Source organism: Propithecus coquereli, unplaced genomic scaffold (assembly GCF_000956105.1).
Source record: "Propithecus coquereli isolate 6110/MARCELLA unplaced genomic scaffold, Pcoq_1.0 Scaffold197, whole genome shotgun sequence".
Lineage (NCBI taxonomy): Eukaryota > Metazoa > Chordata > Mammalia > Primates > Indriidae > Propithecus > Propithecus coquereli.
In genome coordinates this window covers 3,920,305-3,935,056 of record NW_012144633.1, presented here as the reverse complement: position 1 = coordinate 3,935,056, position 14,752 = coordinate 3,920,305, and the positions used below count along the sequence as shown (strand labels likewise).

General features: G+C 43.6%; 1 protein-coding gene and 1 pseudogene across 4 annotated transcripts; both read left to right on the top strand.

Moving 5' to 3' along the window:
• The first annotated feature begins 3,422 nt into the window (after positions 1-3,422).
• Positions 3,423-7,852, top strand: HFE2 (hemochromatosis type 2 (juvenile)). Of its 4 annotated transcripts, none has more exons than XM_012643477.1 (4): positions 3,423-3,690; positions 4,953-5,139; positions 5,536-6,161; positions 6,644-7,852. In XM_012643477.1, the coding sequence occupies exons 2-4, from the start codon at positions 5,043-5,045 to the stop codon at positions 7,265-7,267; spliced, it is 1,347 nt and encodes a 448-aa protein (XP_012498931.1). In that variant the 5' UTR covers positions 3,423-3,690; positions 4,953-5,042; the 3' UTR covers positions 7,268-7,852. The 4 variants fall into 4 exon arrangements, with proteins under 4 accessions (XP_012498931.1, XP_012498932.1, XP_012498930.1 ...); XM_012643478.1 differs by having other exon boundaries at positions 3,448-3,690; positions 4,935-5,139; XM_012643476.1 differs by having other exon boundaries at positions 3,448-3,690; positions 4,880-5,139.
• Positions 7,853-12,090: 4,238 nt separating this feature from the next.
• Positions 12,091-12,803, top strand: LOC105809603 (annotated as a pseudogene).
• Positions 12,804-14,752: the final 1,949 nt, after the last annotated feature.

Genomic DNA, 14,752 nt, shown 5'->3' with positions numbered 1-14,752 from the left:
TTTATATCATTCTAACTAAATGTGTGGTTCCGCTTGTACTTTCTGTTTTTCATATTATTTATTTTCATTACCCAGGTTTTGCGATCCTCGCATGCTGGGCTATGTCAGACTACTCACTACTTTTTTTTCTTGGAGTAAAAAACATTGTGAAAGAATTCCCAAGCTTGGCTCTCAGAGCCCAGGGATGATTGTGTATACATGATCACAGTTCCCAAGACCAGAGATGAATGTCCGGAGAGAAGAGCGACAAACAGAGAGGAAGCTCTCACCCTCTTGTAGTTGCAGTGCTTTTCTGAACTGTGATCAGTAGAAAAAAGGTCCCCAGCTGGGTCTTTGCCAAAAACAACTAGGAACTTTTTCTTGAGAAATATAAAGGACATCATGTAAGTAACGCTAGGAGATCCTGGGCCTACTGTAGTTTTTCATGTCGTGTGAATTTACACCGAACTCTGTAGGCTAAAATGAGTATCACAGACAAGTGAAAATCACTCAGCCTATGGGTGCTGGGTGCTCAGCAGGATCTGAGTTTCACTTGGTAGTGGGAGACTAAGAGAAGTGCAAGATCTTCTAGCTTTAAAACTGTTAAATATGAGGAAGGAATGAGAGAGAATGAGGAGAGAGAAAGATTGCATGCATGGACTGAAGGAATTTTTAAAATGATCCCCATCAATGTATTGCAAATTAACTTTATGAGAGAGGGAAAAAAGCAAATGTGGCAAAATGTTGACAATGAATCAGTGTATTTTCAGCTTTTCTGTAGGTTTGAAATTTTTAGAAACAAAAAGTTGAGAAAAACAAAAATGAAATAAACAATCAAAAGCCTCCCCTCAGGTCTTTTTTTGGTCAGATGACCACCATGTGATTAACTCTGTGCCCGTGAGTCCAAATAGAAATTTTTAAAAGTAATTCCACCCCATAAGCATACTCTTACATCAGAAAATACTTTTCATAATGAATGAAAAATAGAATTCAAAAATAGAATCACCAATGATATGTGTATATCAGCAGGGCTTCAGTGGTAGGACATGGAGTGTTGGGGGGGGATTCTTTTTGTTATTTTGTTTTGTTTTCAAAGTAACAATGTTAAAATGTTGTCTAAGAAAAACATTAATCTTCCACTCATCCAATTTCCACCTTCCTATGAGTTTAAATGCCAGAAATTACGTAGAAGTGTAACTAAATGCTAGACATTTATTTTCACAAAACAAGAATCTTGTGGTCATGTCACCAAGGAACCTAACAGAAACCACTTTCTTTTACTTCAGCTGCTTCCACTAGACAGTTACGCACTGTGCCTCAAGGAGGGAGGGGGATATCTAACTGTCAGAACAGCATATTGAGTAACAATTTATTTCTCTATGTCACAGAGGAAATCAGCCTCCTTACATACAATTATACAGCAATTAATTTTCATCAATTATTCTGCCACCTGCAGGTAGTTTTTTGTAACACAAGAGGACTGAGGAAAGAAAGTATGAGCTCTGGGGAGCTAGCCACCTTTCTCAACATCAAAGCACCAGGACAAAATCAGCCTCCTCCTCTTCCTGGCACTACACACCTAAAGGTGGATGGAGAAGGAATAAGACTCATTCACATCACTGCCAGTTCTATTTTCTATTTTCCTTTTTAAAAATATTTCATGTGCCACACTAGGTATTGAAGATATAAAAATACTATTAAACAGCTCAAAATCTAGTGAAAAACCAAATAAACAAGTGAATAAAAGAGAATGGATTAGGGAAGATTGAGTAGATGTAATTTTCCTTATTCCTACTCCAAATACAACTGAACACCTTGGATATTACATATAAAACAAACATAAGAAGACTCTGAAAGGTGGAGAGAAAGAAGGATGTAGGCCAGCTAGAGGCCCCAGAACCCAAGGAATGACACAGTGCTGATTCTCCTGGTCTTTGTTTTTGCCTCATATACCCCAGACTTGGAGCTGAAGGAGCCGGCAACCTAGAAATGCCAATAGGAGCAGCCAAAAAATCCCTAACAAAAGCCTGTTCTGTCTAGCCAAAGGATCAGGAATGAGGCAGCCTAACAAAACAGAAAACTTTTAGACAATAACTGCTCCGTTCCAGCCAAACACCACAGAACAAACTGTGGCTCACTCTCACCCATTCCAGAAGAGACTGAATGGGGTGTCTAGACTTCTACTCTCAGCAGGCCTGTTAGGAGGCAGCCCTCCCTTTCCTGCTGAGTTGGTATCAGAGGAAACTTAATAGAGGGTCAGGGCTTTCACCAAAAGTCACTGATAGGCCGGGCGCGGTGGCTCACGCCTGTAATCCTAGCACTCTGGGAGACCGAGGCGGGTGGATCCTTTGAGCTCAGGAGTTCAACACCAGCTGGAGCAAGAGTGAGACCCCATCTCTACCAAAAATAGAAAGAAATTAATTGGACAGCTAAAAATATGTAGAAAAAATTAGCCGGGCATGGTGGCGCATAAAGAATCCAATGAGAAAATGGTAAAAACAAAACAAAAATCATGAAGAGTATTATGTGGGCCTCTGAATTAAATGTAGAGCCAATTGGTACAAATGCCTTAGTGGTACTATTTGGAATCAGTCCTTGCATTAATTTTACTTGGCAAATACTAAAAGATGATGATCTCAGATATTCCTATGTCTGCAAAAACATGACATGCCTAAATCCCTTGATTGCAATATCTTAAACTCACAAGATTATGTTATTCCACAAAAGCATCTTTCTGAATCTCTTTTTCCCTCCACTTATCTCTCCAACTCCCCCTCCCCTATGGGTTAGTAGCCTCCAAAATTCTATTCCCAGTCTTTCTTCACCTCTTTGCCTTTGTTAGCCTTCTCCCCCAACAACTCAGGAGTTTATATTTTGCGTGTATTATTGAGGGGGTGGGAGGAGGAATTGCTGTACGAACTAAGGTAATGAACACGGAGGAGGTAGGGGGATAGACAGCTGCAAGGATCTGAGCTGGATAGACTGAACGAACCTTCATCCTGAACAACTCAGAGCTCAGATTTCTTCTCTGGACAGCTGGCTTTTTTAGTCCTTCTAAAATACTCTGTCTGCATAGACGGGGGAGGGGCTGTGGATTACCTCTGCTATGAATCTTATTTAAAGCCAGTTACCTCCCAGATAACCATTTGTAGAAACTAAATGTAATATTCAATATAGCAAAGATGAGGGTGGTAAACAAAAGGTATCCAATCACCCACTACAGTTTTTAAAGGCCAGGAGCTCATTATTAAGAATGCTGGAGGGCTGCCTGGAGTAGGCAGTGACTGGAAGTCATACAAGCTGGAATTGGATACCTGACTTATCTGTCATATTTTTCTCTCTACCCCCACTTGGCACCTAATACTCCATATTCTTTCTAATCCTCCTACCCTCCCCATTCCCCCACTCCCACACCCTACCCCCACTAACGTTCCTGGAATTTTGGACTTAGCTATTTTTAAAACCGTCAACTCAGTAGCCACCTCCCTCCCTGCTCAGCTGTCCAGTACTCCGGCCAGCCATATACTCCCCCTTCCCCCCACACCAAACCTTCTCTGGCTCCCTGACCTCAGTGAGATTGCAACTGATCTGGGGACCTAGGGGAGACATGGAGAGAGAGACGGGGGACCCCCTGGCTGGAGCCGACTGACAAGAGTAGACAACCATGACTGGAGAATTGGATATCAGAGTAATGTTTGACCTCTGGAAACAGTAAGTCAAAATGAAATTGCAATTTCTTTAATAAGCTTTTGGATTGAAGCTAGACTTTTATAAAATTACAGACAGCTACTTGGATGTCTTTGGTCCAAAAGCTGGGATCTCTCCCTATCAAGGTGCTCCAATCTCCATTTCTCCTTCTGTCTCATTTCCTTCTGGCCTCTGGCCTCTAGTCATTTGAAGTTTAATCTTCTGTCTCTCCTCAGGCAGTCTTAGCTCCCTCTTTACCCTGTTACCTCAAGATTTCTGATGAAATTTTAGGAGTTCTCCACACTCCCTATTCTGTATTTTTCTCACCAAGGCCAAATTTGGCCTCAGATGATTACTCACTGACACCCTTCTAGCCTGCCCTACTTAGCAATGCCCTTCACATTGGGATTCCAAGGGTGGGGGCTACCCCTTGTTGTAAATTATTTCTCCCTACATCTCCAGCCCCTCTATTCTATTCTCCCTCCTGCTGGACTCTTCTCCCAATCATATCCTTATCCCAAGAGAGGGGAGTTCTGCAGCAGGGAGTTAGTCCCTGCCCAACCCCAGTCCTCATCAAAAGACTGAAAACTTCTGAATTTGCAAAGGAGAGATCAATGGGAAGAACAGTTCTTCAGTCAGGTTTGAAAAAATACAAGAACTAAGAAAAAACAAGTATTGATTCGCATGCTTGGTTTGCATCCTATTATTCAATGAGAGAGAGGGATTATAACTGCAGGTCTCTAGAGCTGATAACAAGATTGGTTCCCTTTTCATTTGAATACTGATGTTCTAGAGGGGGAGGGTATTCCACCTTTACTCCTTGTGTTCTTCTGAGAAAAAGAAGGAAGAGAAATTAATACACCTGGAGGGTGTCCCTTCTGATGGAGAGGGACAGATAAGAGGTATATTTCTGAAATATTTTCATATCCTAATTCTATTGGGGATGCCACTGGTGACTGGTATTTGATCTATCCCCACGATTCCTCCATTTTTGACATATCTGCTGTTTGGTAGCTCAGGATGGGGCAATACAGTGGACTTTGCCCCAAGAGTTCACTCAACCTTCTCTCCACCCCCACCTAGGGTTATTGCACAAGGGCCTTGAAAGTGGCCACAGGAGCAGGGCACAGAAGCTTAACAGCCACATTTATAGTTTGAGGAGTCGCATTCTCCCCAAACTCCAGTCTGTTCATCCTTTTCTCAATCTCCCCAGATTCTCTTCACATCATCCTGACCAGTCTTCAACTCATCTCTCTCCCCATGCCCAGCCAAATTTCTTTTTTCAGTCATTTACAGGACGTGCGGTCAAAATTCACCAGGTAGGAGGGTCATCAGCTGGGAAGAACCGGCGCCTGGGGGGACCAGGCTGGATAGGTATGGGGGATCCAGGCCAGTCCTCTGGTCCCCAGTCCCCCCATGGCAGTCCCCCAACTCTAAGCACTCTCACTCTCCTGCTGCTCCTCTGTGGACATGGTAAGGAAGGGCCAGGGAGGGGGCTGGGGAAATCCAGAGGGTAGGCTGCTATGTAGGTTGGACATGTGAGCATGTGCGAGTGCGGAGAGACAGGTGCTGAGGAGTCCTAGTCACTCACCCTACTCCCAAATAAGTGTATTTTATTTCCCATTCAACTTGGGGAAGGGAACTGGGGAAGCCCTCGATTGACAGGGAGAAGAGACGCAGGCTTACACATTTTTAGTAAGACTGAGTTAAGAGAGGACTACGGAAGTGGGGGTTGGGATCGGGGAAGGCCCTCAGTTGGGTTTTGGGAACTTCTGAAATCCCTTGATGAGATTTGGAAGAGTTATGAGCATACTCTAATCGAGCAGAGGCCTGGGAACTATCTCACAATCCTCTCCCTTCCGTCCTCAGCTCATTCTCAATGCAAGATCCTCCGCTGCAACGCCGAGTATGTGTCGTCCACGCTGAGCCTTAGAGGTGGGGGTTCCTCAGGAGCGCTTCGAGGAGAAGAAGGAGAAGAAGGAGAAAGAGGAAGAGGAGGAGGAGGAGACGGAGGAGGAGGAGGAGGCGGCGGCGCGGCTAGCGGCCGAGGTGGAGGCGTGGGCTCCGGTGGCCTCTGTCGAGCCCTCCGCTCCTACGCGCTCTGCACTCGGCGCACCGCCCGCACCTGCCGCGGGGACCTCGCCTTTCATTCGGCAGTGCATGGCATTGAAGACCTGATGATCCAGCACAACTGCTCCCGTCAGGGCCCTACGGCCCCTCCCCCGCCCCGGGGCCCAGCTCTTCCAGGTGCTGGACCAGGCCTCCCAGCCCCCGACCCCTGCGACTATGAAAGCCGGTTTTCCCGGCTGCATGGTCGTCCCTCGGGCTTCTTGCATTGCGCTTCCTTCGGAGACCCCCACGTGCGCAGCTTCCACCACCACTTTCACACGTGCCGTGTCCAAGGAGCTTGGCCCCTGCTGGATAACGACTTCCTCTTCGTCCAGGCCACCAGCTCCCCCGTGGCATTGGGGGCCAACGCTACCACCACTCGGAAGGTCAGGGACTCAATTTTCCTCCAGACCCACTTCATGAAAATCTCTCATGGTTACCCCTCCGTACCACTTACTCCTCATTCCCACTACTGCACAGCAATGCTCCTTATTCCCTTTTCTCCTCAACCACTCCCCATCTTGAATCACTCCCTCCCACCAAACAGTTGCTCCTGGAAATCACTTCCCTTGATGGGAATTTCACTCAAATGCAGAAAACACTGAAGAGAAAGCTGGGGAGAGTAGACTTGAGGAGTTTCAGAAGGGAAACTTTCTCTCTTCTTGGGAGTTGCTGAGATTGAGTAGAGAGCGGGATTAAGCAGGGATAAGGCAATATTGAAACATGAATAGAAGTAGGGATCAAGGATTGATGGCCATGAGAAGCCTTGCATCTCTGTGCTTGGATCACATCCCTGACAGTATGAGGTTTGATTGGGGGGAGGATGCACCGAGCCCAGAATGAGCTATTTTCCCTCTTGCCCTCACAGCTCACGATCATATTTAAGAACATGCAGGAATGCATTGATCAGAAGGTCTACCAGGCTGAAGTGGACAATCTTCCTGCAGCCTTTGAAGATGGTTCTATCAACGGAGGTGACCGACCTGGTGGCTCCAGTTTGTCTATTCAAACTGCTAACCCTGGGAGCCATGTGGAGATCCGAGCTGCCTATATTGGCACAACTATAATCATTCGGCAGACAGCTGGGCAGCTGTCCTTCTCTATCAAGGTAGCAGAGGATGTGGCCAGGGCCTTCTCAGCTGAGCAGGACCTGCAGCTCTGTGTTGGGGGATGCCCTCCAAGTCAGCAACTCTCTCAGTCAGAGTGCAATCATCGGGGAGCTATAACCATTGATACTGCCAGACAGCTGTGCAAGCAAGGGCTTCCAGTGGAAGATGCTTACTTCCACTCCTGTGTCTTTGATGTTTTCATTTCTGGTGACCCCAACTTTACCGTGGCAGCTCAGGCAGCTCTGGAGGATGCCCGAGCCTTCCTGCCAGACTTAGAGAAGCTGCATCTCTTCCCCTCTGATGCTGGAGTTCCTCTTTCCTCAGCAACCCTCCTAGCCCCACTCTTTTCTGGTCTCTTTGTTCTGTGGCTTTGCATCCAATAAGTAGGCCAGCAATCCCATGACTGGTTGGAAATGATCTGGGGATAAGAGTGGCATGGAAGAACATAAAGAATCACTAAAGGAAACAGTAGGGACTAGGAGATACATGAAACAATGACATTTATCCAGAGTCAGATGAGGCTGCAGTTCACGGTCAAAACCATCACAGAATAAGGATTCTGCACAAGGTTTCTGCATTCCAGACCTCCGTAGGTGCTCTCCACCAATTTTTTCAGTCCTGTTTATAGGAAGCAAATTGCTCCAATCCATTTATTCCAGAGATCATCCCCACAAGCTTAGTGATTAGGTGGGGTCCTAACAATCAATAAATTAAGGGTTGAGATTTTTTAAGAACCAAGAACTGAAAAAGGAATACATGATCATTACCCATAAGAAACTCAAAAGAGGAGGAAATAGGGAAAAAAGTTTATGATGAATATATGTGGGTAAGGTATATTCTGCTTTCCTACTTCAGAAATGAAGTGAGTGTTATCTGGATCTTATGTGAAGGGAGTCTCTGCTTTTGGAGAACAGTACAGATAGGACAGAAGCCATCATCCCCACCTCTAACTAATGTATTATTAAAACTATGAATTCTTCACACCGTCCTGTTGCCTATGTTGAATCTCTTCATGGATGCTTGAAATGGAGAATGGCAATGTGTTCACACCACTGAAAGAGGGCTCAGAAGTATCAGGTATTGTTTCTGTCCTCAGGGAGTTGACAGGCTATTGGAGAGACAAAAGTGATTCACATGAAGGAATGATGAGTGTGTAATGATTCACTAAATTCTATGGTACTGTGAATTCAGGTGGGAAGATGATGGATGAGAACTGAAGTAATAAGAGTAATAAGAGGTAATAGAGAAGACAGGATTTGAAGTGAGCTTTGAAAAATCAGTAGGATTTGAATTGTTAAGGACCTTCTAAACAATGGAAACCATCTGGAGTTATGCATAGATTCATCATTCAGTGAGGAAACCAGCAAGACTCAAATGAAGTAGACAAAGAGTAATAGGACAGAAGATTAGATGAGCAGAGGCCAGATTATGAAGCACCTTAAAACTGGAGTCAAGGAGTTTAAATTTGACTAATACCTAACATTTATTGGAGCTTAAAATCTGGCAAGCAATGTTCTAAACACTTTTAAAATATTAATTCACTTAACTCTCTAAGAAAGGTAGTATTATCTCTATTTTTATATAAGGGAACTGAGGTATAGAAAGATTAAGCAACTTGCCTACAGTTACACAGCTAATAAATGGCAGTTTGGATCCAGAGACTTAACTCTTAACCACTATACCATGTTGTCAAGGAAACAGAAAGCCATTAAAGATTTGGTTGTGGAGCTGGGCAGGTAAGGGGAGCGGAGGTGGTATATGTCACCACAAAAGCTACTCTCTTCTCATATAAAGCCAAGAGAGTTGGGAAAGGGGGAAAAGCCCAAAGTTGAAGGAATCTAGTATATAGAAAAAAATACCAAAAAGAGAAGCTGTTCTGGTCGAAGGTGTTCTAAAGTAACAGTGCTGCTCTGAACAAAATTATGAAGAAGGTTAACTTTTATATCTAGTATCTTCCCCCTGTTTCTGGTCTCAGCCTCTCCCTTCAGATACTCCATCACCTAGGGCCTGCCCTTCCTGATCTAATCATGTATTCAGTGTTATCTTCACCCTCTCCTCTCAGTCCCATCCACCTGACAGTACTCCCCTGAACACATATACAGTTGGGCTCTCTGTATCCACTAGTTCTGCATCTGCAGATTCAACCAAACACATATTGCAAATATGTGGAAAAAAATTTTAAAGTAACATTGCACCAATAAAAAATACAGTATAACAACTATTTACATAGCATTTACATTGTATTAGGTATGAGAAGTAATTTAGAGATGATTTAAAGTATATAGGAGGGGCCAGGCTCAGTAGCTCACGCCTGTAATCCTAGCACTCTGGGAGGCCGAGGTGGGAGCATCACTTGAGCTCAGAAGTTGAGACCAGCTCTGAGCAAGAGTGAGACCCTGTCTCTATTAAAAAATAGAAAAGGCCAGGCGCAGTGGCTCACGCCTGTAATCCTAGCACTCTGGGAGGCCAAGGTGGGAGGATCATTTGAGCTCAGGAGTTCGAGACCAGCCTGAGCAACATCGAGACCCTGTCTCTACTAAAAATAGAAAGAAATTAGCTGGACGACTAAAAATATACAGAAAAAATTAGGCAGGCATGGTGGCGCATGCCTGTAGTCCTCCCAGCTACTTGGGAGGCTGAGGCAGGAGGATCACTTGAGCCCAGGACTTGGAGGTTGCTACGAGCGAGGCTGACGCCATGGCACTCTAGCCCAGGCAACAGAGCGAGACTCTGTCTCAAAAAAAAAAAAAGTATACAGGAGGATGTGCATAGGTTACATGCAAACAACTACATCATTTTATATAAGGGACTTGAGCATCCTTGTATTTTGGTATCTGAGGTGTGGGAGTAGTTCTGGAACCGATCCTGTTCAGATACCGAGTGATGACTGTATATACTCTGACCAGGGCTTACCAGACAGGGTGTGCTATCTGGTATGCCATTTCAAATTTCTTCTGCAATTTTTTTATCCCCTATTCCCTCCTCTCCACCTCCTCTAAGGATCACAGATACTCTGCCGTTCCCTCAAAGCAATCTCTATGCTTTCCGAAATAATCTTTAACTAATCTAGAAACTAGAAGAAAATAGGGGGAGCTATTAATAGAAGAAAATGGGGGAGATATCCAGGGGACATATCCAGGGCTGTCCCTTCACTTACAGATAACATAGGTATTTTAACTCAATGCATCTTTTAAAAGAATTGCTCAGTATTGGTTCTTGTATTGGTTCTCTTAACAGAGTAACTTTATCCCCCAGGTGTGGGAATTTCAAGTAAATTGAGAAGAACTTCACAGCCAACTGGTGAATGAGATTCTTTCATGGCACCTGTCATGTAACACTCTTACTTTGCCCAGATTTAGGGTTAGCTCTATTACAAATGAAGTATTCAAAAGTACATAGCTCAAAATAAGCACATGAAAAGATGCTAAATAAACAGCATCAGTCATTAGGGAAATGCAAGTCAAATTAAAACCACAACGAGAAAATACAATATACCCACTAGAATGGTTAAAATTAAAAAGACTGACAATACCAAGTATTAGCAAGATGTGGAGTTCTCATATGCTGTTGGTGAGAATATAAAACGGTACAATCACTTTGTAAAATAGTTTGGCAGTTTCTTTAAAAGATAAGCATACATTTACCATACAATCTAGACATTCCGCTCCTTCGACCCAAGAGAAATGATGACATCCGTCCACACAAAAACTTGTACACAAATGTTCATAACAGTTTTATCTATAATAACCAAAAATGGGAACCACCCTAATGTTCATCAAGAAGTGAATGGGTACACCACTTGTGGTAAATCCATAGAACAGAATACTACTCAGTAATAAAATGAAATAAACTCCTGATACATGCAACAACATGGATGACTCTCAAAGTAATAACACAAGTGAAAAAAGCCAAACCTTCCCCCCCCAAAAAAAGTACATACCATTTGCTTCCATTTATATGAAATTATATTAAATATAAATTAATTCATAGCAAGAGAAAGATCAATGATTGCTTGGGGACAGGTGGAGGGAGGGATGGCTTACAAAGGGCATGAGGAAACTTTTGGGAGTGACAGACACATTCATTATCTTGAGTGTGGCAGTGGTTTCTAGGGTATAAATATGTCAAAACCGGCAAAATTAGACACTGTAAATACATGCAATCTATCACATATCAAGTATACTTCAATAAAGCCATAATTTTTTTAAAAATGGGTAGCCCCTTTCCCTCTTCTTTTGGTGGAACACTTAGAATGACCATAGCAAGAAAAGGAAAATTAAAATAGAGATTTTCCTTCCTCTAGGAAATACAGAAGAGGATGACAGGGCAAAGGAAAGAGAATCCTTAATGATTTTATATTCTCTCCTCTACTCCTATCACAAGGGCATTCCTTCCTCCAGAATGTCATCCTCAAAGTCAGAGAGAGACCATGGGACGGAGATTATCCAATTTCAGAACACCTACCAAACCTGTGACTCATAATTCTGTCTTTCCACTTCACCAACAGTCAGCAGGTGGCGCTGGTGACTAAAATGTTGCTCAAGGGGGAAGGAGGCAAGTCTCCAGGAAAAGGAAAATTAAGAGTCCCAGTCACAGCAAGCAAGCTGAGTGCTTCTGTGGTCATGTTTCGGAAATGGGTTGCCCTTGCAGCATGGCTGACTGACTGAAGAGCAAATTGCAGAATGCAAAGTTTTGTCACCGTTTGACAAGGGTAGAATTGGGAACTGCAATGAGGTCTATTGCACAGAATCCCACAGAAGTAGAGTTGCAGGGATATGATGGATGAAGTAAGTGCTGATGGTAATGACACAACTGACTTCCCTGAATTTCTGACAATGATGGCAAGAAAAATGAAAGACACAGACAATGAAAAAGAAATTAGAGAAGCATTCTGTGTGTTTGGTAAGGCTGGTAATGGCTATATTCACACAGCAGAGCTTCACCATGTGATTACAAACCTTAGAGAGAAGTTAACAGATGAAGAGGATAATGGAATGATCAGGTAGGAAGATACTGATAGTCAAGTAAACTATGAAGAGTTTGTACAAATGATGACAGAAAAGTGAAGTCATTGTACAGCACATCTTAAACTTCTTGTACACAATTGTTTATTAGTCTTTTCTTTGTTTGTAATTTGTCTGTAAAAGGTTTCTCCCTACCACCAAAAAAATATGCATTACTGGCCTTTGAGCGACAGCAATGCAAGATGGCAGCCACTGCGGCCTCGGGAGTTAAAGTCCCTCACAATTTCTGACTGCTGGAAGAACTCTAAGAAGGCCAGAAAGGAGTAAGAGATGGGGTCTTATAGACCCCAGCACAGTTAGCCGGGGTCTAGAAGATGACGAAGACATGACACTTACAAGATGGATGGGGATGGTAATTGGGCCTCCAAGAACAATTTATGAAAACCGGATATACAGCCTTAAAATAGAATGTGGACCTAAATACCCAGAAGCACCCCCCTTTGTAAGATTTCTAACAAAAATTAATATGAATGGAGTTAATAATTCTAATGGAGTGGTGGATCCAAGAGCCATATCAGTGCTAGCAAAATGGCAGAATTCACATAGCATCAAAGTTGTCTTGCAAGAGCTTCAGCACCTAATTATGTCTAAAGAAAATACGAAATTCCCTCAGCCACCTGAAGGACAGTGTTACAGCAGTGTTTTTTCAAAAAGAAAAAACATAGGCTCTTCCCCTTCCTCCCATTCGATTTAAGCAGTCTTCATTTTCCATGGTAGTAAATTTTCTAGATACATCTTGTAGACCTCAAAGTACTGGAAAGGAAGCACCCATTCAAAGGCAATTTATCTTAAGATACTGTAAATGATACTAATTTTCTGTCCATTTGAAGAATGTAAGTTGTGCTATAACAAATCATCCTGTCAAATGTAACCACTGTCCACGTAGTTCAACTTCTGGAATTAAGAAAGTATATTTAGGCCAGGCGTGGTGGCTCATGTCTGTAATCCTAGCACTCTGGGAGGTTAAGGCAGGAGGACTGCTTGAGGTCAGGAGTTTGAGACCAGCCTGAGCAAAAGGGAAACCCCATCTCTACTAAAAATAGAAAAAGTTAGCCAGGCAAATAAAAATAAAAACAAACAAATCAGGTGTGGTGGTGTGCGCCTATAGTCCCAGCTACTCTGGAGGCTGACGCAGGAGGATTGCTTGAGCCCAGGAGTGTGAGGTTAGTGTGAGCTAGGCTGATGTATGGAACTCTAGCAACAGAGCAAGACTGTCTCAGAAAAAAAAAGAAAGTATATTTAAATTTGTTCCTATCATAACCGGTGGGGCACATCTAATTCGACTGTGAAAAGATACATCACACATCACCTTGTGGCTGATTACATGGCCTGAGGTCTCCGCCTTTTCTCTTTACTCTTCCCCCTGCCTCCTTCCCTCCCTGAAACAGCCCCTCCAGCTTGTTAGAGTAGATGTGAAGGTTTCAGGTCAAAGCCTGTGGGACTACTGCAGGGTGTGTGGGCACCTTCCCTGCACCCCTGGGCATAGATTGTAACCCCTCTTCTCCCCTCTGAGATTGGCCTTCAGTGGGGAAGTTAGGTTTTCCCTGTATCTTCTCTCCCCCACCTTTATGGAGGGGTGCTGCTTTCTCCTCCCTCCTCCTCAAGTCCCTCTTTGAACTATCATCACCCAACACTTTCCATAATACTCTGTTACCAAAAACTCGGCCAGGAGCTGAATCAGAAGACCGAGGACAAGCAGTTTGAGGAGGAAGGAAAGAGAGTTTACTTTGCTGGCAAAGGAGGAAAAATGGCAGACCTTCTTTTCTCAAAATCCAAATCTTTCCTGCACACTCACAGAAATACAGAGCTTTTAAAGGATAGGTTCTCACCTTCAGGCAATTACAGTTGATAATTCCGATCATCCCATCTCCGTTGACCTCCATCCAGGATTTCCCTTTACTAGGTTGGGCTGGGCCATCTCCTGTTGTACAAATAAACAAAAGATTTACCCTGCCCGTCCCAACCACTGGCCTGAGGCAGGGATGCAGGCTTTAGAGACAGAAAATATTTTTCGTGTTATTCCCTCTGTTACAATTCCTTGCTTTGGCCAAAAGCCGTCAGGTAAGGTTGGACAGAGTTTCTGACCTCCCTACTTTAGTTTTAGAACTGCATTTATTCACTTCACCAGCCTGGGAAATGAATATTGGGTCCTCTGCCCTGCCACCCTCTGCTGTCATCATCAGCTGATGTATTTTTTAGCTCAGGTTTTGATGAGGTGGAAAGAACAGTCACCAAGCTTACTCAGACCTACCAGCTCTCAGAGTCCTTGGTGGTTAAACATGGAGAAAGCCCATATTTGTAAGCATGCCCAATCCCTCTGAATTGTTCTCTTTTCCTGTAATTGCTTCTGTTTTAAAAACTGAAAAAGTTTTGAACAGGGCTCTCATTTGGTCATCCTTGCAATCCACTGGGGTCTAGTTTAGGATCTGACAACTGGAACAAAAAAAACCTTGAATTCAGTGCATATTTTGGTTTTGGTGCTGCTACTTCTCATGACCCTTAGCGGGGATCCAGAAAGAACTGGGTGTGCACAGCAGATCTCTGAAATTGGTGGGCTTGACTTCCTGGCAAATTGCTGCATTTTTCCGCTTTCTGTTCAGGACCTCAAAATACTGAAATGTGGATGCATACCAAATAAAAGCAATTCATTGTGTACTAAAGTTTTGTTTTTTTAAAATATAAATAGGCCGGGTGGTGGCTAACGCCTGTAATCCTAGCACTCTGGGAGGCCGAGGCGGGCGGATCCTTTGAGCTCAGGAGTTCGAGACCAGCCTAAGCAAGAGTGAGACCCTGTCTCTACCAAAAATAGAAAGAAATTAATTGGACAGCTAAAAATATATATAG

Coding starts and splice junctions, on each gene's coding strand:
- HFE2 (XM_012643476.1), top strand. CDS start 3,644: ATGACTGGAGAATTGGATATCAGAGTAATGTTTGACCTCTGGAAACA. Junction 3,691..4,879: donor ATGTTTGACCTCTGGAAACA/GTAAGTCAAAAT, acceptor CAATCTCCCCAG/ATTCTCTTCACATCATCCTG. Junction 6,162..6,643: donor ACGCTACCACCACTCGGAAG/GTCAGGGACTCA, acceptor TTGCCCTCACAG/CTCACGATCATATTTAAGAA.